Genomic DNA, 23,690 nt, shown 5'->3' on the forward strand with positions numbered 1-23,690 from the left:
TGTCGGCGCGCTGTTGTGGGCGCGATTTCGACGTCGCTCTTTTCTCGCCGCGGTTTTGTCAGCGCACTTTTGTCGTGCACGCATTTGTCAGTGAACCTATCTGGCTAAGATGGACCAAATAGCTTGGAGGCTGAGAAACTTTTAACTTCCAACTTTCTTTCCTTTTTCTTTCTTTTCTCCTTCCTCTCTTTTCCTTTTCTTTTCTCTCTCCCTCTCTCTTTCCCCCTCTCCCCCTCCCTCCCTCTCTCTCTTACCTGCCTGCCTACATAAGGAATTGCCTTCGCAACCCTGCGCTATATACTGTGCTTTAGGTGCTTTTTTCCCCTCTTACTCCAGACTTAGAGCAGCTTCCTACCCTTATCAAAAGGAGAGTGACGCAGAGTTACGACTTCTGGAAGCTAATTTCCAGAAAAGCAAGCAATGAATCAGACTTTTATAACTTTAAACTTTTCCGGGAGGTCACCTAGCTTACAGAGGACTTCCTTCTTCTTTGGTTTTTCTCTCTCTGTCTGATGAAACGACTTTTCTTCTTGCAAAGCCTGGCAGAAACTTCCTTCCCCCTGCCCCCTCGCTCGCCGATCCTGATGCAATCTCCGCGATCGCTTACACGGGACACTACCAGTAAGGCTTGGGAGGCGCTAGGACCCGGCGGGAGCCTCCGCCTCTGCTGAAAAGCCTAGAGCACTGGAGTCCTGCAAAATCTTCCCCCCTTCTAACCCTAAGCCCCCCCCAGCCCACCCCGTCTGCCGAAGCTGCAGCTGAGCAGTCGTGCCAGGATCCCCACCTTCTCCCTGGGAATAGCCAGCACCAAGGGTCGTCTGAATGCGCCTGGCCAATTCTCATTGGGAATTAAATTTTTAAATCCATCCAGCACACTGGAGCCCGTTGGAGGGGGGGGGGGGACACACGCTTCTATGACATTGGGGCCCGTCCTGGAAGGGAATGGGAGCAGATTCTGGGCAAAAGCAAACTATTTGAACTAGAATGTCTTTATTTTATTTTATTTATTTGGACAAATGCAACACTCGGGCTCTGCTGAAGGGCAACTGTTGCTCCACTTTGAGCACAGTAGCCAGGCATTTGACATAGTTTAACTCAGGGGTCCCCAACCTTGACAACTTTTAAGACTTGTGGACTTCAACTCCCAAATTCTCCAGCCGGCTTTCGAATACAGATGGGATCATCGTCATTTGGAGCACAACACGCCAGATATCATGGTTGTAGAAGGCCGAAGTGTACAGTTGTTTTAATATCGCCGTACCAGGAGATGCCAGAGTCGAACAAAAAGAACTAGGAAAAAAAAATCACGAAATATCGCGACCTGGCCATTGAAACTACACCGCTATGGATGAAACATGTTAAGAGTCATTGGGGCACTTGGTACCATGTCTAAGAATTTTACGAAACACATCAAGAAATTGCAGCTTCCTGCAATAACACTAGCGGAACTGCAAAAAACTGCGCTGCTCGGAACAGCATATATTTTAAGAAGGTACTTGGTTAATATCTAGGACGCTGGCAGCAACCCCGTATCAACCACTAGCACCAGTCAATGGCATTTGGAACACATCTTTAAATGTTCCATTGACCGAGTTTCATGTTTAATGAATAAAGGAAACAATCATAATAATAATCTAGAAATCTAGGATGGGGGGGATGGGGGGGAATTTGGAGGAGGGGGAAAAGAGGGCAAGCATGTGTCTAATCAGTACATACAACGTGTTACTCACAGCGAGTGGGACTTTGGGGTGTGAATCACAGCTGTCCAGGGGGAGTTGGAAACAAACTCTTAATCGATTAGGGTTTCTCTACACCCCCCCCCCAAAAAAAAGGGTAGCATAAACAAAGGATCACTTGGTTCAGCCTGGATAGTCGTGACTTCTGAACACATCCCAGATGGGTTCACAAGTACTTTGAACCAAAGGAATCGGGGCTTGCCTCCGACGTGGGAATCCCACAAAGCTGTAGAAGATGACTGTATATATCAGAATTAATAGTAAAAGAAGTTACCTAAAATATAGAAAATGTAGCAAGAGTCAATATAACTAATAGTTAAATAAATTACAATGGGATTGTTATAATATTACTTCAGGTATTGGAAATTAAGCCCAGATGAAACAATGAATAAGATTGTATATTTTAATGCTGGCACAAAATACTTGTGCCCAGACAACATGGAATGGAAAATGGATTGCTTCTATAAAAATAAAACATTGATTACAAGCCTGTATGTTAGATTTCCTATCTGAGAACGATGCTGGCTTGAGCCTCACTCCCTTGAGCCCAGCATTGCCTTATATCCCCCAAAATCCTGGCTTATCCCAAATTAAAAGGTGGCGCAGTGGTTAGAGTGCAGCACTGTAGGCTACTTCAGCTGACTGCAGTTCTGCAGTTCGGCTGTTCAAATCTCACTGGCTCAGGGTTGACTCAGCCTTCCATCCTTCCGAGGTGGGTGAAATGAGGACCCAGACTGTGGGGGCGATATGCTGACTCTGTAAACCGCTTAGAGAGGGCTGAAAGCCCTATGAAGCGGTATATAAGTCTAACTGCTATTGCTATTGCTAATTAAGGTCCATTGAAAGGAAAGGCGACCCTCTTGATTTTTCAGAGGAGCCCACCACCCCTAAGTAAGTTTTACAGTCATGATAAGTTTGCAAAAAAAAATGGGGGGGGGGGAAATCTAGACCAGAGGTCTTCAAACTTGGCAACTATAAGACTTGTGGACTTCCAATCGCAGAATGGCTGGAGAATCCTGGGAGTTGAAATCCACAAGTCTTAAAAGTTGCCAAGTTTGGGGAACCCTGATTTCTAGACCTTGGCTATGGCTATTTCCAGGGATCTGCTCGCCAACGCCCCCAATCTTGGCTCCACTAAACTAGGTTACATGGACAGAAAGCGAGGTGCCAACTAAGTTACACGCAGCACAAGCAAAGATTGCATTCAGAAAAGCAGGACGACTCGGGGTTTCTGGGCTCCCGGAGCAAAGGGTTCAAACCAACAGGCTAAAAGGGGGAGGGGGGGAAGGCAGAGCAACCCTCCTCCTCCCCCTCTTCCTATTGTTCTACAGTCCCCACCCCCTGTACGCGCTGCTTCACACACACACACACACACCCCTCAAAACACCCCAGCTTTTAGCCCCGTCCGGCACGAAAAAGAGGTGTGTCCCCGGCCTGCTGTCACCGGGCAGGAGAGAACGTTGCGAACGTGCAGCCGCTCCCGATTGGCCCAGCCCGTCCTCCTGGCCGGCCAGTCAGCGGCCGGGGAGCGCACGAGTAGCTAGGGGTGAGCGTGGGCAAAGGGGCGGAGCTTCCCCTTGACCTGGCTATATAAAAGCCGGGACGGTGCTGGGAGCGCAGTGCCAAGCAAAGGGCAACGGGAACGGAGGCTGCCGGGGGACGGAGAGCTTTGCATTGGCCGTCTTTATTTTTTTAATTGTTGAGGTTCAGGGTTTCTGCCTTTTAGCCCCGAGACGCTTTTTCCTGCGCTCTCTCGCTAGGCGTCCTGCAAGCTGGTAAGCACCTCTTTGGGGCAGGGGGGGAAGAGGGAGGCGAGCATTGGGGCTCCTGCCCTGATCCTAGTCTGCACCACTGCAGAAGGGTAACTCCGGGGAAGAAGTTGACGGTCCTTCATTCTCTCCTCCTCCTCCTCCTCCTCCTCCTCCTCCTCCAGAGTCGTTTCTCCGGACGCCGGTTCCAGCAGCCTCCCACCCGCAAGCCCGGCGCTCCGTCGCGGAAGATGCCGGTGTCTTGGGACGGTTTCCCTTCGCTGCCTCCCATCCCGGAGCAGAGGGAGAATCCGGCGCCCGCCTTCGCCTGGGAGAAGAGCGCCTTCCAAGAAGCGGCGAGCCGGACCGCCAGGCTGGAGAACTCCGATTGCGAGTCCCTGGACAGCAGTTTGAGCTCCGAAGGAGGTGAGAACGGCGGCTGCCTCTTCTACGCGGCCTTCCTTTCTTACTTTCTAGTTAGCGCTTTGCTCGCTGGGGCTTTGGACTACAACACCCATCGTGCGGGACGAATAAGTTGGGAGAGAGAGAAGGAGGGAGGGAGGGAGAAAGAAAAAGAGAGCGGAGAAAGAAAGAAGAGAGAGAAAGAACTTTGGGAACCTACTGGAGAGTTTTGGGATTCCGACCAATCTGAAGCCGTCTTGTTTGCTCAGCACGATGGGAGTTGTAGTCCAGGCCCCTTTTAGAGTTTTGGAGAGTCCTAAGGAATCCAGACACTGCCTTTTAGGCTTTCTGTTCTCTGGCTTTTGGGGAGATCTAAGCTTCAGCTGAAACCCAGGAATCCCTGGTGTGTGTTGGCTTTGTGCTGCTCTTGAGTTCTCTTGGTTTAGGGGGGTGGGGTTGTGTTGTCTGTACATGCCTGAGACTCAAGGCCCGCTTCGGGTTCTGTCTTTTCCAGACGCCCAGGACTACCTGGATGAGGTGTCCTTGCCCGACTTTGATTTGCTCAATGATCCCGAGGATGAGCACCTGTGCGCCAACCTCATGAAGCTCATCCAGGTCACCCTGAACAAAGCCAGGCTCTGCTCCAACCGTCCCTCCCGGCTCTTCATGCCCGGCGAGCTGGTCGCCCAAGTGAGCAAGGAGCTGCTCCACCTGGCCTACCGGGAGCCCTGCGGCTTGAGGGGAGCCCTCATCGACCTGTGCGTGGAACAAGGGAAGGTGTGCCACAGCGTGGAGCAGATCGCGGTGGATCCAAGCCTGGTGCCTACTTTCCAGCTGACGCTTGTTCTGAGGCTGGATTCCCGCCTGTGGCCTAAAATCCAAGGACTCTTTAGCTCCGGTTCGGCCTTCTCTCCGGGATTCAGTCAGTCCCTGAAGCTCAGCACTGGCTTCAGGGTCATCAAAAAGAAGTTGTATAGCTCCGAACAACTGCTCATAGAGGAATGTTGAAAGCAGCCTCTTCCTCTTAGGTTGAACCAACCGAGCATTTACTCTCTAAGTTGGGGCCATTCCCAACCCAAACTGGGGAGTGTAGGTTACTTTAAAAGGGCTATGGAACATAAGCTGATTTTTCAAGAAGTGGTTTGTCCCTCTGGAGCCACAGTAGATTAGATGGAAGTTTGATTTACAGAAATAGTGGGAGATAGTCCGAAGAGAAGGCAGAAGAAGGCAAAGATTTGACTGTAAGAATAGCACTCTGCTACTTGATTTTTGACCAGCAACAAAGCTTAGTCCTATGTAGTAGGCCTGGAATACACTATGCTAGCTTTAAAAGTCCTTGTCTGCCAATGGGATGACTTTCTCTTACTGATTTAGCAGTATTTTTTCGTTTTTCCTGACAGCTGATAACTTTACAGCAGCGGGCTGCCGCTAAAGATAGATGAAGGTTGCCTTTTTTTTTTCTTCCCTGTTAAGCTTTTTTTAAAAAAAAAAAAAAACAAATGGGAGAAAACAAAAAGTAGATAGTAATCAATGGATGTCTGGTGAAAGTTGCGGTGTGTGTTAATAAGTGTTCAGGTCTAAAAGGACCAAGCATGCGTAACATTTAATACAAGATGAATGTGAAGACGTTCCACTACTGACACTTAGGCAGCTAAAAAGGAAGGCAGCTAAATATAGACTTCTGGCTGAATGGGGGGGGGGGGATTTAATCCACTGAGCACCGCTGTGCAACTCCATTTTTTTGTGAATGAGACCAGTGGGAGGAACAGGGCAGCAGTGGACTGGCCCCTGGGGGGGGGGGGATGTATGTGTTAAGGTGATGCTAAGAAGTTGTGATGGGGGCAGGACCCCACGCAGTCTTTGGTGCTTCCATTGATTACCGGTTCACGTGAAATACACTTGATGTTCAAGTTTTTGAAGAATTTCTATGCAACTTGGTTTTTTTTACTTTTCCTGATAAAAATGTTTTGTAATAACTTGCTTCTCTTGTTTTTATTGGCTAATTTATAAACGAGTGGGGGTGGGGGGAGAAAAGGGAAGAGAAGAAGGCCATTCTGCCAAGGGAGAAGATCTTGCCCAGCTTAAAGGGCCTTCAAGTGCTGGTTTCCTTTCCATGTTCACCATAATAGAATTCTTCATTGGCCAAGTGTGATCGGACACAAGGAATTTGTCTTTGGTGCAAATGCTCCCACTGTACAGAAAGAAAAATAAAATAGAACACATTCCTCAAGAATCATAAGACACAACAGTGATCATCATAGGTTACTCATAAGCAATCAAATCATACTAGGGGACAAATAAAACAATATAAATTTTAAAGATACAAGCAACATGGTTAGAGTCGTAAGTGGGAAGAGATAGGTAGAAGTTAGCACTAAAAGATGGGAGGGCATATCACACGCTATTAAGCTATCAGCTATTGTTCGCAGTTCTTCTTCCAAACTTAAATGATGCACTCCCACGAGGTCTAGACAATAGAAGCTTATGTGATTAAGTTTCAACTTCAGATCACCAAGAAAACACATAATTTTTCTACCCAATGGAACTAAATTTCAGTTTCCAAACTGCCTGTGGAAATCGTGTAAGATAAGGTATTTCCCCTTTCCTTCCAATTGTGCTTGTTCTGGAGGAGGTTGCCAAACCCACTGACTGGAGTTAAATGTCTAGAAGTTTAGACTGACATATGTTTGGCTCTTGTTCAAATTTCTATGTTGGTATCACTCCAGGAAACTTACTTACAAAGTCTTTATTTTTTTGGCCTGCAAAATATTCCAGCAATGAGACCTTTTATTACTTGCAACACAGACTTCAACCTTAGCTGGTCTCCCCAGGGGGGAAGACAACATTAATCACAATGGAGAATAAAGATGAGTTTCTAAATTAGTTCAAAGCACCTTAGTCACCTCCCTGAGTTTGATGGGAATTCCTCAATTTCCATGGCTACCTTCAAAAGGACACACATCTGAAAACAAAGGATCATGTTACACCAACAGCACAATACAAAAATAGTATCCGGTGACATTTCCTTTATAAATGTATCTAAACCAATCACACTTGAAATAAGCAATGTTATCCCAAATGGAGAAAGCGATTTAAGGGTATAAAGCAATTGAAAATCTACACCATTATATCAATCCATGCCTATCCTTGCAAACAATCCTTTTTCCATGGGTTCATATACCAATTCATACCTTGCAGTCTCTTCTTTAAACTTCTCAACAAAGGTGTCTTATTGGGATGGGTGGAGGGACAAAATTGTGAGAATGTGTGTTTGCACGTGTGTGTGTGAGCGGGCAAGATCTCAACCCTCTCCCTCCATCACTTTTCTTGAGTCTGATTCATCAGCTCCATCCAACCACCTAGAACTAAGAAATTTTCTGTCAGGAAATCACTGAAAAAGCTTGTCTCCAGAAGTTGTGGGTGCTCCATCACTGGAGGTTTTAAAGAAGAGATCAGACAGCCATTTGTCTAAAATGGTATATGGTAGTAAGGGCTAATCTTTTTGCCATCCCATGCCAAAAGTGGGGTGTGTGTGGAGGGGGGGGTCGTGCACACACGTGTCCACACCCCAGGGGTGGGTTCTTGCCAGTTCTAACTTCTTCTATAGAAGAAGTTCCACAAATCTACAGAACCGTTTAGAACCGGTTCCAGCTCCCTCCCCCCGCCCATCCGCACATCATCAAGATGAAGAGAGAGAGGAGGAATTCTGGGAGTTGAAGTCCACAAGTCTTAAAGCTGTCAAGTTTGAACACCCCTGGGTTTTTTTTTCTAAAGGGTTAGGGGTGCAAGGGTCTTGTAACTTGACAGCTTTAAGATTTGCGTGCTTCAAATGCCAGAGTTTCTGAGCCAACATTTTGGTTGCTAAGCAAGAGCGTTGTTAAGTGAGTTTCACCACATTTTACAAGTTGGCCATGCCCACCCAGACACATGGCTGGCAAGCCACTCCCACCCAGTCACATGGCCAGCAAGTCACTCCCACAAAGTAGGCCACACCTACAGAAGAGGTTCTAAAAATTTTTGAAACCCACCACTGTCACACCCATAATTCTATTGTGGTGAACCTGTTTTTCGCCCTCCCACAGAGGCTTTTCAGGAACAGCCTCTTCCCCCCCCCCCCCAATTTTCCGACTTCTGGTTTGCATGTTGGCCCATTTTTCTTCCTCTGGAGGCTTCAGGGAAGCCTCTTGAAGCCTCCGGAGGGAGAAAAAGAGCCCTACAGGCAACCCAGAAGTCCATTCCTAAACTTCCAGTTCGCGTGTTTGGCCATTTTTTGCCCTTCAGATGTTTCCCTGAATGAAAGCCGAAATCAGCTGGCCAGCACGAGCTGGAGCTGACATTGCAATGCCTCGCGTGCCCTAAGAAATGGCTCCATGTGCCACCTGTGGCAGGCATGCCATAGATTCACCATCACGAGTATACGGTCTCCTGCTTAAGCAAGGGGTTGAACTAGAAAACCTCCAAGGTCTCTTCCAACTCTGCTACTCTATTAACCAGAAGTATTTCCCATCTTATGTATCTGCTCTTCCTTTACTTGTAACCAGCATTTTCACACTTTAATGTTTCTTCATCCATTTTCTCATTTTTTAAGAAAACATTTTGCCAAGACACAAAAGTTCATCTTTATAAGCTTTATCATTTTTATTAAAAGTTTGTTACGCACATAACAAATGTAAAGAAAGATTAGAAGGCAAAGAGAAAAGAAATAAGGAAAGGAGGAAAATAGTGTGAAGAACAAAGGAAACAAGGAAAAAATGCAAAACACAAACCAGACTTTCTTTTCAACAGTTATAAACAAACTCATTATGCCACCTTCCTCTTTAACATTACAAAAATTTAGTTCCTTTTCAATCATTAAATCCACAAATCAACACTTTTTCCCCAATTTCCATCGTAGAAATGGAACACTACTTTATAAGGAACTTGTTTGATTTCTGACCACCTTTATATATAACTGATAAAGGAGAATATTTGTAGCTCTGAGTTGAAAAGAGAAGATGCTCTCTGAGTTGTTTTCTTGAAGACAATTCATTACCCAACTAGGTAACGTCATCAGGGTGGAAACATTTGCAAGAAAACAACCTAGCTCAGAGAACACCAAGTATTCCTTATGTATAATTTTTAGACATTAACTCTCTTTCTCCTGTCAAACACAGTTATCTTGCTCTTTAATCATTGTCCAGAACCATATTCCTGGTTGCATTGTACAATTGAATGTTCGCTGCCAGTAATTCAGATTCTATCCAGCAACACAAATTTTCTGCAAACAAAAGAAGATATGTATTTATCTTCCCAACCTAACACACTCCTTCTGTCACCACAAATACTCTTGATAATTATCTATGAATTTATTAAGCATCCAAGAGAAGGCCACTTCCTCTTGATTTACTCCCTGCTCGGTACTGAATCATTCACTTATACCATTTTTATTGCGCTCAGCAGCTAATTTTCATATTCCTACAAAATATTCCATAACTCAAGCCTCTTTACTTCATCATAAACTTTCTCTAAATCAGAAAATGCCATATACTATCTTACTTACATTTATACATTTCTCCATGGCCTACAAAAGAGCAAAAATCTGCTGGCTCTTTGTTGATTTGCCTTCCTCAAATGTTGCTCCCATTGTATGTTTCTACATTTTCCAGATGCACTTTGCAAACTAACCCCCTGTAGTTTTTACATTCACTCTTCCTACCTCTCCATTTTTATAAGGGGACAATAAAAGCAATCAAGAAGAGACTGGACAGCTATTTATCTGGAATGGTACAGGTTTCCTGCTTATAGGCAGTCCTTGGTTAGCGATTATTCGCTTAGAAATTATTCAAACTCATAACAAGACTTAATGAGTGATATTTACAACCAGTTCCCAAAGTTATGGCTACGAGAGATTTGCTTAACAATGGTAACCAGAGACTGTCATGGATCTACCCCAGAGGTGGGTTGCTCCTGGTTCAGCCTGGATCGGCTGAACCAGTAGTAGCGGTGTTGGGAGGCTCCGCCCACCCGCCCAGATGCTTCTGCGCATGCGCAGAAGTGTCGGGAGCGCACCCGAACCGGTAGTAACAAAATTGGCAACCCACCACTGATGCACCCCTGGACCCCTCCCCGGATGCGGGTTCAGGGGAGGAGGGTGAGTTTGATTCAACAAAGGAAACCACAGATGTAAGTAATGGCCTGGATTGGGGCTCGAAAAGTGCTAGCCTGAAAGAGCAGCCTCAGCTGAGACGACTGGAGGAGCAACACACTGAGGCTGAGAGAGGTGAGCTACAGCTTCAGCAAGTTGGCCAGGATAGTCCAGGCAAGGACCGGGAACAGCTGCTGCCCGTTAGTGATGATGGAGAGGTGGAGTCCATACCTTCTCCTGATCCAAGGACAAGTAGGGCAGAGAAGAGTCAGGCACAACGCTGGTCAGCTAGGCTACTCATGAGGAGGCAACCTCGCTTGTCGTGAAGGGATGCACCAGCATTGGCTACTTAACCCCACCCCAAGCGGGGTTGAGTGTTGTTGGAGCAACCTGCCTGGTTCCATGCCTTGTGTGCTCCTGCCATCTATCCTGACCTGTTCGACTCATGGAGTGCTTTCCTGGACTTCTTGTGCGCCCATTGAGCTGTGTTGCCCAGTGACTCTCACTGTGCTGAGCTCTGAACTGGAACCTGCACCAGGCTTTCTGAAGACCTGTTGGGGGGGGGGATGGTGTTTGATGAAACACCTGTAGAACTCTTGCTGTATATATGTGTGTGGGGGGGAGTGTGGCAGTACAGGAACTGCTAGAACTGCTATTGCTAACTGATTGATTTGATTTTTTTTTAATTTTATTTGTCTTGTATGCCGCCCACTCCCGAAGGACTCCGGGCGGCTCACAATAGACAAGGGAAAGGGGGAAAACTAGACAAAGACAACACTTTAAAAACAAAACCACAACATTCACAATTTCCGTGGGGCTGGATATTTCACATCCCCCCACCCCCCGGCCAGCTGGAGCAGCCAGGACTTGGTGGCTTTGCGGAAGGCCGGGAGGGTAGTAAGGGTCCGGATCTCCATGGGGAGGTCGTTCCAAAGGGCTGGAGCTGCAACAGAGAAGGCTCTCCCCCGGGGGGTCGCCAGCCGACATTGGCTGGCAGATGGAATCCGGAGGAGACCTAACCTGTGAGATCTAATCGGTCTGAGGGAGGTAATCAGCAGGAGGCGGTCTCTCAGGTACCCAGGTCCGATGCCATGTAGGGCTTTATAGGTAGCGACCAGCACCTTGAAGCGGATTCGGAGACTAATGGGTAGCCAGTGCAGCTCGCGGAGGATAGGTGTGACGTGGGTGTATCTGGGTGCACCCACAATCTCTCGCACGGCTGCATTCTGGACTAACTGGAGTCTTCGAACACTCTTCAAGGGCAGCCCCATGTAGAGCGCATTACAATAATCCAGTCTGTCAGTCACATGGCATCACACATAATGATTGCATTGGTTACCAATAGAAATTCCAGTCCCAATTACTTTTATTAAGCAAGCATTACTTCTAACTCATGTTCTCTACCATTTACTCTTCTTACATTCTCGACTGCAGTCTTTCATATGGCAAAGCATGCTGTTGTGACCCGCCAGCTGGCAGCAGATTCGGACAGTGAGGAGGCTGGGGAGGAACATGGGCCAGTCCTGGAGTCTGGGAAGTTTCCGATGAGGGCTCTGTGTCGGAGGCAGAGAGGGCCAGAGCCGTATGCCAGTTCAGAGTCAGACATCAGTGAGGCAGATGAACAGCTGGAGCCTGTTCCCAGTGTGTGCATGTGGAGAGTTGCCAGACGAAAGGAACAGCTAAAGAACAGGGGTTGACTTGGGAGTAAAGCCGCAGGTGGACGATGAATGGCCCCTCCCAGAGGAAATGAAAAAGGAGCAAAAGGGGAGTGGAGTTTGCAGGAGACAATTAGTTTGCTTAATTAGTTCATGACTTTCCAAGACTCCTTGCCAAGTTTTGCAGATATTGGCCTGGCAGCTCCCCAAGCCAGATAAGGTCTGTGACTATAAATCCTCCCTTGAAAGACTTGGCTGGATGTAAAGGAGCAGAATTCACAGTAAATTAATAAAATGAGTTTTTGTCAGGACAAGGAGTTTGCTTCATGCTCTTGGTCAGAACATTAGCTGACTTAAAGGTCTAGTCATATCCCACCTTGGATAAAGTCTGTGACTATAAATCCTCCCTTGAAAGACTTTGCTGGATGTAAAGGAGCAGAATTCACAGTAAATTAATAAAATGGGTTTTTGTCAGGACAAGGAGTTTGCTTCATGCTCTTGGACAGAACACTAGCTGACTTAAAGGTCTAGTCGTATCCCACCTTGGATAAGGTCTGTGACTATAAATCCTCCCTTGAAAGACTTTGCTGGATGTAAAGGAGCAGAATTCACAGTAAATTAATAAAATGGGTTTTTGTCAGGACAAGGAGTTTGCTTCATGCTCTTGGTCAGAACACTAGCTGACTTAAAGGTCTAGTCGTATCCCACCTTGGATAAGGTCTGTGACTATAAATCCTCCCTTGAAAGACTTTGCTGGATATAAATGAGCAAAATTCACAGTAAATTGATAAAAGGGTTTTTTGTTGGGACAAGGAGCTTGCTTCATGCTCTTGGGAAGCCTAGGTCAGAACACATACAGACTTCCAAGGGAAATGACACTGTCCCTCAACCTTTTGATGACAAGCAATGATCACCCTTTAAAAACTGAACTGCATCAAGGCAAAAAGGTAGCTATGTAAAATCAGCCTAATGGGATAACAGTCAGTGTGATTACATCCTCTCTATTTAATAATTTCTTCTACCAAGCGCATTCAATATTATAATATGGAAGGAAGATTCAGATGCAAATTACGGCAGGGCTTATGTGATCACTTATTGTAAGATAAACAGTCATGTGGCACGTTGGAAGCTTTATTTGTCATCACATATAAACTGTTTCATGTTAAAAGCCCATTCTCTGAAATCCACAGATAGGAATCCATATTTGTGTAGGTTCAAAAGTGAAGGTATTAGAATTAAAGTCCACTAATACACTGTTTAAGAAAAATAATACTGAATCTCTCATTGTTTCAGAGGTCTTCACTTGGTGTTTTTTTTTTTAAAGCATGTTGTTTAAATGCTGAGCTTGTTGATCAGAAAGGTCGGCAGTTTGGCGGTTCAAATCCCTAGCGCCGCATAACGGAGTGAGCTCCCGTTACTTGTCCCATCTTCTGCCAACCTAGCAGTTGGAAAGCACATAAAAATGCAAGTAGAAAAATAGGAACCACCTTTGATGGGAAGGTAACAGTGTTCTGTGCACCTTCGGCATTTAGGCATGCTGGCCACATGACCATGGAGACATCTTCGAACAGCGCTGGCTCTTCGGCTTTGAAATAGAGATGAGCACCGGCCCCTAGAGTTGGGAACGACTAGCACATGTGTGTGAGGGGAAGCTTTATGTTACACTTTTCTTGAAGCCAAAAGTTTAAAGCATAGTGATATGAATTTACAACGCTGTGAATGCAATACATGGGGCAGGGAAATCTGTGGTCAAGATGGCTGCCACATCCACATGATGGGAACTCCACCCCTTGTTTACATGTATCCCTCATACCATTCCCTTTTTAAAAGGGTGGGGGCTTCAATCACATAAGCACTCTCCACACTGACTTATTTTACACACTTTCCCCTCTACGGATGTCCCTGATGTGGACCTGCCTTTAAAAATTAGGAAACTGCAATCGGTCCAAACCAGGGCTGCAAAATTATGACTTAGGGTTGATGATGATGATGTTTGTCCATCATGTTCAATGAGGATCTTGGCATCTAACGGGTTGTGGGCTGTCCACAATGTGTCCTCTGGTGGCTGGTATAGCCGATATGGCAGAGGTGGATTCCTACTGGTTCGGACCTGTTCGCCGAGTAGGTAGTAACTTGGCCTGCCCCCAAACCAGTTCTCTCGCTGGTGCCGTAGCAGGGGTGGGTTTCAACCGTTTCGCGGCGGTCCCCGCGAACCGGTTGGTCGGCGAACCCGGAAGTAAGTAACTTCCGGGAACGCCGAAGGGTCCACCCGCCCGCCCGCGTTTCTTACCCGGTTTTGACGAGTTCTGCGCTTCCACGCATGCGCAGGATGCATACAGCACCTGCGCGATCCTCCAGGAGCAGCTGGAGCATCGCACAGACACTAGTACGCATGCGTGCACTGCGCACATGCACGATGATGCTGCCGGCCCCGTTCCAACCGAACCGGTTGGAACGGGGCGAGAAACCCACCCCTGGGTGGCTGGTAAAGCCTATATGGCAGAGGCGGATTCCTACCGGTTCGGACCTGTTTGGTCGAGTAGGTAGTAACTTGGCCTGCCCCTAAACCAGTTCTCTCGGTCGTGCCGTAGGCACCGCCACCTTGTTTTCTGCACATGCGCAGAAGCTTTTTTTTTAGTACTGCACATGCGTGCAAAGCATGTGTGCGGGGCGCGTCCTTGAGCAAACTGGCAGTAGCAGCAGCCAGAACCCACCCCTGCTATGAAATGTTATGCCACATGTCGGGCAGCCATGTATGGGCCCCATTGTTGCAGCACTTGCCGGCCCGGCTTTGCAGAGTGCTCGCTTCTCTTGTGCTATGCTTGTTCTTCTGTCCTCAGATATCTGGCAGCGTTGGTGCATCAGCGTGCGCCTCTATATGCATGTCACTGATACGGACCTGCCTTTAAAAACTTGGAAACTGCAATTGGTCCAAACCAGGGGAACCAAACGATGATTTAGGATTAGTATTCTCCTGTACATATATGCCTCACCTGCCACCTAGTCTCAGATCCTGTTTTATAGCCTGTTGGGTTTTTTTTGGGGGGGGGGGAAGGCATGGTTAAGGGAAAAAAACCTTGCCTTCTGCAATAGATCTATAGGTAGTTGCCAATGGTTCCACCACAAAACCGCGTTCGACTAAAGCGCGCTCGACGAAACCACGTAGCTGACGTCATCACAGGGCGACAACAGCGCGGAGACAGAAGAACGCTGTAAACGCTAAACCTAAAATTAACCCCTAAACCTAAACCTAACCCCCCCCTAAACCTAACCCTAAACCTAACCCTAAACCTAACCCTAAACCTAACCCTAAACCTAACCCTTAACCTAACCCTAACCCTAACCCTAACCCTTAACCTAACCCTAACTCTTAACCTAACCCTAAACCTAACCCTAAACCTAACCCTTACCTTAAGTTGAATCGGCTTGCTTTCAAAGCGCTATTTAAAGCGCCCTTCTTTCTCCGCGCTGGCTGTTGTCACCCTGTTGATGACGTCAGCAATGCGGTTTAATCGGGCGCGCTTTAGTCGAGCGCGGTTTTGTCGTGCCACAGTTGCCAATTTATGACCCTTTGCTTAGCGACCGTTTGAAGTTACGATGGACCGCAAAAAAAGGTACTTATGATTCAGTTTCGAAGTTTCATATCCAGGTCCCCTTCCCCGGAGTCACACGACCATATTCTAGTTGCTGGGCAACCAACCTGTATTTACCGCTGTTTGTGGCATCCCATGGTCATGTGATCGCTGTACCACATTGAAAGCCAGTGTTTATTCTGGTTTCTGGGGGGAAACTGCCCCACAGCAAACAATGGGTTTGCTTAATGGCTATTGTGTTTGTTTAACAACCATAGTATTTGGTTTATGTACACCAGGACTGCCGCACAAAAGGTTGTAAAATCAGGGCTGGTCACAGGGTGATTACAACTGTCCAGACTTATGACCATTATTGCGGGCTGAATTATGATCGTAAGTTGATGATTCTCTGTGCATGTAATGCAATAAAAACAGTTGATTGAACAACACTGAAAAATACAACGCTATTGGGAGAAGGACAGTTATATCACTAGTTCCCAGGCAAACGCATCTGTACCCCAAGAATAATGTGTGACCCGTCAAAAGCGCGGAGGACAAAATCGCGCTCGACGAAAGCGCACATGTGACGTCATCACAGCGCGACGAAAAAAATTAAAAATTGAAATAAAATTAAAATTAAAGCAAGCCGATTCACATAAAGGTAAGGGTTAGGTTTAGGGTTAGGGTTAGGGTTAGGTTAAGGGTTAGGGTTAGGTTTAGAGCGTTAGGGTTAGGTTTAGCGTTAGGTTAAGGGTTAGCGTTAGGTTTAGCGTTACGTTAACGGTTAGGTTTAGGGTTAGATTTAGGGTTAGGTTAAGGGTTAGGTTTAGGGTTAGGGTTAGGTTTGGGGGGGTTAGGGTAAGGTTTTAGCTTTATTTTTACATTTTTTGATCACAGCGCGATGTTTTCGTCGCGCTGTGATGACGTCAAATGCGCGCTTTCGTCGAGCGCGATTTTGTCCTCCGCGATTTTGTGGTGGAACCGAATAATGGACTGTACCAGTTCCCAGTTTCTATTTGGGGAAGCTTATAAAATGCAGCGCCTGAAATTATACATCTACTGAGGCCGCATATAGAATGTTACACATGTTAATTCTACACTAAATCTTATCTGCAAGATGATGGAATTACCCATGAATCATATGTGGAATGTTTTCAGTTTTATAGTGCTGCTCACCACAAAATTTGGACGTGGGCATTATTTCTGCATGTTGCAGGAGAGGCAACTAATTCCTGTTGTTAGTAAGCAGGGCAGGAATAGCTCATAAGGCTGCTGAAGAAGCATAATTTTGCTTGACTTCAGTAGATTCCCACTGACAAAATGTACTTGAGTGCAATATATTTCGAAATGTATTGTTGAGTTAGCATCTTCGTGTAACTAAAAAGACACTCTCTTATTTGCAAAGGCATTTGAACTGAACCTCTGACAGGAGGAAGCAAGCAAATTGGTACATATTGCCATCTTGGGAGGCAAGGCCCAATTAGTCTCCCCGTGGGACAAGCACTTTTGAAGAAATCAAGAAAATCACTCCACAAATCCTCCTGCTGTTTTATGGTTAGGTTTTCCTATATTGGAACAGCTTTGGTTGAAATCTTCATAACAAGCAATGACTCTGATTACTTTTATCTTGTAGAAGACAGATCAGGCATCAACATGCTGATCTTACTACTCTTCCTTACTTCTCATTTGGTTTCTAAATGCCTTTATTTTTCTTAGCTCTGCAAGCATGACACCGGGGCTCTGTGTGTTTTTGTGTGTTTTGTAGTATAATTACAATTATAATGTATACAATATTACAATTGTAGTAAACACTGGAAATACAGTGAGAGTTAACTCAGCCTTGATGTCCGTCCGTCCATCCATTATCTATCTATCTATCTATCTATCTATCTATCTATCTATCTATCTATCTATCTATCTATCATCTATCTATCTATCTATCTATCTATCTATCTATCTATCTATCTATCTATCATCTATCTATCTATCTATCTATCTATCTATCATCTATCTCTATCTATCTATCTATCTATCATCTATCTATCTATCTATCTATCTATCTATCTATCTATCTATCTATCATCTATCTCTATCTATCTATCTATCTATCATCTATCTATCTATCTATCTATCTATCTATCTATCTATCTATCTATCCATCCATCCATCCATCCATCCATCCACCACCCACCCACCCACCCACCCACCCACCCACCCACCCACCCACCCACCTGTCAATAACATTTCATCATTGACTGCAAAGCATTGGTGTGGGCCACTTGGAATATTGCAGTCCTTTTCCCATTATACTCATAGTCAATGGAACAGTTAAACATGAATGAAAATCCCAAATCAATTACAGTAACTACTTCATGTCAATTCATGAAGCAGAGTAGCATTGCCCCCCCCACCCCAGATGCCTTTGAACCAGTGGTGGGTTTAAAAAATTGTTCAAACCTACTCTGTGGGTGTGGCCTCCTTTGTGGGAGTGGCTTGCTGCCCATGTGACCGGATGGGAGTGGCTTGCCGCCCATGTGACCGGATATGAAGATGCCGACGACACTTGTCAGAACCACCTTAAATTACCTCACACACAGCACTGCCATGCATAAGAATAGGATGTAAACTTGTTTTTTAAAAGGCATCTTAAAACAACTTCAACACACAGAATGTTCCGATTGCACCACAAACGCAGTAGTCATCCTTACCTTTCACAGAGGCACTGAGTTTTATAAATATGAGCATGATAGTGTAGAATAATCATATCCAAGGACCAGTGGTTGATTTCAAAAATTTTTGGAACCTCTTCTGTAGGTGTGGCCTGCTTTCCGGGCCCACTGGTGGAACCTCTTCTAACCGGTTCAGTAGATTTGACGAACCGGTTCTACCGAATAGGTGTGAACTGGTAGGAACCCACCTCTGCTTTGAACTATAATGACCACCATCCCCAGCCAGTAAGACTAGTGGCTAGGCATGCTGGGAGAAATACAGTTCTGGAACAAATGGATTGCTCATCTTTGAATGAACTGAGTGAGCAGCTAAACTCCATTTCTGTCTGTATCGTCCTTCATTCTTCTGACGTTTCTGAAATGTCAAGCACCAGAAAGCATGCTTCTTAGAAGAAAAGAAAGTTATTCTGTTGAGTTCTAGGAACACAAGCTTTGGAATGGAACTAGAAGGAGAGATATGATTGGTTGCAGCATGCAATCAAATGAGGACAACCGAAGCTCAGGATAAGCACTGCATGACCATCACAGCAGCTGATGGAGGCCATGTAATTTGAAACTGGCAATTAGTGCACTAGAGAAAGCAAGCAAGCACAGGTAGTACCAGCCAAAATTCTTGCCCTTCTATCACACATCAGCTGCTGCCTTGGAAAGGAAGACTTTAGAGAGCTGTTCTTGAAATTAAAACCATGGTGGACATTGGAGACAAAATAGAGGCTGGAGGCTGATTGGAAAAAGGGTCCATTTATTGGTGAAGCAGAACCACCAGTTACATGGTTCTTGTGCAGCTGAGCCAATGGAGTTGAGAGTGGGGGGTATTTATACATTCTCTTGGACATTGAACTTGAACTTCCTGTTCCTGTGCAAGAACATGTATTCTATTGGCTCTTGCCAGACTCCCATAGGGCCATGTACAAATCCTAGGAGTTTGTCTCAGCTATGTTTGGTTGAAGTTTCTGAGGGTGATGCAATGAAGGGGTTGGGCAATTCCTACTGTGGCTGCGGGCGAATCCTACCCTTGTTGGATCTTGGATGAGGGTATTTGCTTATGAATAGAGCTAGCTATCTCTTTATCACTTAAGTGCTGACATCTGTTGAGGGTCATTAAGAAAAGTGGGGACTGCTTTCTGTCTCCAAGAGCATATTTCTCCCTTTTGGGGGAAATATAATATTCTGCCTTTTGAATACTTCCTAAAATATTTCATTCTTCTAGGAGAGGGGTGGGTGCTAACTTTCTACAGTGGCATTGCTCAAATTTGGTAACTTCAAGCACAGCTTTGAAACCATAGAATCCATGCAACCAGTAAAGGACATTATCTTCCCAAATAGAATCCAGCAAACATATGTGTCCCAAGGTAACGTTGCAAGAGCCAATCTGGGTCGATCCCCGGGACCAGAGGTTTACTCTTCTATTTACTTCTAATTGCTTCTGATTAATTAGAAGATTAAACCCTGTGACCCACCCAGATTGGATGTTGTTTCCAACCAAGCTTTCTTACTCCAAACCAGAGGTGGTATTCAGCAGGTTCTGACCAGTTCTGCAGAACCAGTAGCGGAAGTTTTGAGCAGTTCAGAGAACCGGTAAATACCATCTTTGACTGGCCCTGCCCCCTTATATTCTCTGCCTCCCGAGTCCCAGCTGATCAGGAGGGAATGGGGACTTTGCAGTAAACTTCCCCTGGAGTGGGGAGGGAATGGAGATTTTACAGTATCCTTCTCCAAGCCACCCCCACCAAAGCCAAACCACGCCCACTAAGTCATGCCTACAGAACTGGTAGTAAAAAAAATTACTGCTCCAAACATGTTTGACTTGGGGTACACTGATTAAGAAGGGAAAGAGGTAAATGCCACCATCTATAGAAAAAAAGAGTCCTTATCCTGTAATGTAGCAATGTTTCCTTGTAACCAATAGTAATTTCTTAACCAGGGACTTTTGATTAATTAGAAGGCTTTCATTACCCTTCATCTTCTCATTCATGCTATGTAAGTCTTGCTGTTGAATTCCACCACAAATCCGCGAAGCCCTTATCCGCGGAGACATAAGCGCGAAGACTAATTTGCGCCATTCAAAACGCTAAGGAAAAACGCGACCCTACCGCGATGACATAATCGCGGAGGGCAAATCCGCACATTCCCAAGCACTCAGCATCCTAAACCTAACCCTAACCCTAACCCTAAACCTAACCCTAACCCTAACCCTAAACCTAAACCTAACCCTAACCCTAACCCTAACCCTAACCCTAACCCTAACCCTAAACCTAACCCTAAACCTAACCCTAAACCTAACCCTAAACCTAACCCTAACCCTAAACCTAACCCTAACCTAACCTAACCCTAACCCTAACCCTAACCCTAACATAACCCTAACCCTAACCCTAACCCTAAACCTAACCCTAAAACAAACCCCTAAACCTAATCCTAACCCTTACCTTAATTTAAATCCGCTTTCTGTCACCGCGCTGTTGTCGCGGCGGTGATGACGCGCGGTGATGACGTCGCGGCTTTAGCGACGCGATTTTATCACCGCTATTTTGACGAGCGCGGTTTTGTTGTGCCACGGAATTCAACAGCAAACAAAGTTACTGGAGCTTCTAATGGTCCTGACAGACAGACAGACATTTGTCTTCTTCAGTGAACTGTTGGAGATGCAAAGAAAAACCGATTAGTAAATATTTTGATGGTTATACAATTGGTATCATAATGGAAGATAGTATACTTTTCAATAACGATTGATATTGTTGCATGTATGTTTGTATGCCACATGATTATAATGATTATGTCGGTGTTTATATTTTAATACTTTGGACACCTAGAAAACTCACTGTTCAATATAGAAATGGGATTTGGGATAAAATAAACAATAAAAATATTTATAGAGGAAATGTTGGAGATGTAAAGTTGGAGACCCACAAGCAAGGCAGGGTTTCAGCACCGACCATCACATGTCCCAGCAGCAGCTCTCCCCCCACATGAATTCCTAAAATTAAGGTCTGCACCAACCCAACGGTGCTCAAGGTTGAAAGAAATTAAATCAGTGGATGGGAAGAACAACCTTCTCTATTTTGCTTAATAGTAAATGAGTAACTTAGAAAAGGAAAAAAAGCATTTGTTAAATTTCTCTCCCACATAATTATTAAAACTATATGAACGTGCTGGCTTTCTCTGTGTATAGTTCCCTGAAAAAAACAACAACCCTCAGACTTTAAAACAATGTCCAATAAAACCTCCCTCTGATTTCAAGCATGCTTAATTCAAAGGGAAGGGAAAAGTATACATATTTTTAAGCAACTTGAAATAGGTTTCCCTGTCCTTCCAGGACAGGAGTCGGCAATATTAAACACTCAAAGAGCCATTTGGACCTGTTTCCCACAGAAAAGAAAACACCAGGAACCACAAAGGCCCTAACCGGAAGCCCACGTTCAATTCTGGAGCTGACCAGAAGTCTGGTTCCCCCATCTAGCGTGACGTCCGTTTTCCTCTACTCGTCCTAACTGAAAACGCTATCAATTGTGGAGCTGACCGGAAAACCTGGCGCCTGCCCATAGAGTCTCCTCCTAGCGTGCTGTGCTTTTCCCCGCCAAACCGGAAGGTCACCTCAAAATTGTGGTGCCGACCGACAACAGGGAGCCGCAACAGAGGGATGAAAGAGCCGCATGCGGCTCCAGAGCCGTGGGTTGGTGAACCCTGTTCCAGGGCTAGGAGCAGTTTGTGAACTTGACTGGCATAACAATATGGGGGAGAGGAGGTGCTTAATTATTCCTGTATGGCCACATTTTCTAATCAAACCATCTATCGCTAGAGAAAAAAAATGGTACCTCTATATTTTCCCATAAAGCATGTTTCCAATATGGAGGGAAGTTTTATGGTTACAGCTACAGTTGTTTTGATCAGGCAAAGAACAAAATTTCGGGAGGGAGAACCATGAAGAGTCTTTTATAGGTAGTCCTCAACTTACAACCACAACGGAGTTCAGAATTTCCATTGCTAAGCGCGACCGTTGTCAAGCGAGTTTTGGCAACCTTGCTTGCCCTTGTTGTTAAGTGAATCACTGGTGTTGTTAAGTTAGCAACACGGCCGTTAAGTGAATCTGGCTTCCTCATTGACTTTGCTTGTCAGAAGGTGGCAACGTGAGATCACGTGACCCCAAGACACTGCCACCGTCATAAATACAGGCCAGTTGCCAAGCATTTGAATTTTGATCATGTGACCATGGGGGGGCTGCACCAATCATAAGTGTGAAAAATGGTGGTAAGTCACTTTTTTCAGTGCTGCTGTAACTTTGAATGGTCACTGTTCTGACCCCCCTCCTCCATCCAGGAACGAAAGCCGAAATCAACGTAAATGAGAAGGTTTCTTTTAATCAGTCAAGACTCTCATTGGCTGCAAGCCACATAAACAAAGAGATAAGCACTCTGGCAGCAAGTCCTACAAAACTTGGCAGCAATGCAAACAAACTCTGGCAGCAATCCAGCCTGCCAAGTTTGTTTCTTGTTAGTCCTTAACGTTGACTTCTGCAGAAAGGCGTGGCACAAGCAGTCTCTTTTATAATCAGGAGAGGATCTTAATGAGCATCAGCTGAGCGTAATCACCTCTTGTAATTACGCCGTTGTTCTTGACGCCGAGTAGCCCTTCGACGGCATGCATCCCTGAACAACTCACAGGTGTTTTCTGGATCACTCACTCTTGTCTTCTCCCCACTGATCCAAGGCTCAGATGCCACCTGGTGGTCAACCAGTCTCTCCTCGCCCTGCTTGGAGTCGGAACCCTGTCCAGGGTCCTCCACCTCCTCCAGGGCCGACTCATAAGACCCCTCGCTGTCGGAGTCTGGCAGCAGCTCCAACGGCTCCTGCCGGGCCACAACAGGTCACTAAATGGATGGTTGTAAGTTCAGGCCTACCTCTATGTCAGTCATGAATAAACAATCTCTGTTTTCATATTTCAATGCATGGGTGCCACCTCATCTGAGAAAGGAGGCATAGAGAGGATTACACTGGACTAAGATATAGAAACAGGCATAACAAATTATAGTTACGGTCTAAATATCTGACCTAAGTGGCCCCAAATATACTAAATTTCAACCAAATCCATCATCTTGTAGCCAGTGTAGCATTTCCCAGCCTTGGTTACTGTAGGAAGTTAGCACCCACCCCTCTCCTAGAAAAATGAAATATCCTGGGAAATATTGAAAAGGCAAAATATTACATTTCCCTGGATGAGAAACGGAGAAACATGTTTTTAGGCAGGAAACAGATTCACTCTTAATAGCCCCCACCTTTGTCAATGGGCCATTAAAATGCCTGAGTCAGTCTATTCTACATAACAATGATCCCCCCCAGCTCCAGGGTGATAGGATTAAGGCATAATAGTGTTAGCCCTTTACGCATCTCACCACAGGGCCCCTGGGAAGAAGCAATGTTCAACCAAACTTGGACTCAAAGCACAGCCTACAGAGTTGCCCCTGCATGGCCCTATGGGAGTCTGACAACCAATCAGAATATAAGAGCAAGATCAAAGGCCAGAGAGGGCATAAAACCAGGGACTTTCAGCATCTCTGTCTGTTTTCCAGGGACTTTCAGCATCTCTGTCTGTTTTCGTCTTCACCCAACTTCTGTGATCCCCCTTTTCTGTTCAGGAGCTCAAACCATGTGATCCTGTCCACCCTTAAACCATTGTTCCAAGCAGCCTCCATGTTTCTAGTGTCTTTTTCCCCACTTGGAACTGAACCCG

General features: G+C 45.6%; 1 protein-coding gene across 1 annotated transcript; it reads left to right on the plus strand.

The window, feature by feature from the left end:
- The first annotated feature begins 3,363 nt into the window (after positions 1-3,363).
- DDIT4 (DNA damage inducible transcript 4) lies at positions 3,364-5,862 on the plus strand. Its single transcript, XM_032232332.1, has 3 exons — positions 3,364-3,511; positions 3,670-3,910; positions 4,401-5,862. The coding sequence occupies exons 2-3, from the start codon at positions 3,736-3,738 to the stop codon at positions 4,892-4,894; spliced, it is 669 nt and encodes a 222-aa protein (XP_032088223.1). The 5' UTR covers positions 3,364-3,511; positions 3,670-3,735; the 3' UTR covers positions 4,895-5,862.
- Positions 5,863-23,690: the final 17,828 nt, after the last annotated feature.

Source organism: Thamnophis elegans, chromosome 15 (genome assembly GCF_009769535.1).
Source record: "Thamnophis elegans isolate rThaEle1 chromosome 15, rThaEle1.pri, whole genome shotgun sequence".
Classification (NCBI taxonomy): Eukaryota; Metazoa; Chordata; class Lepidosauria; order Squamata; family Colubridae; genus Thamnophis; species Thamnophis elegans.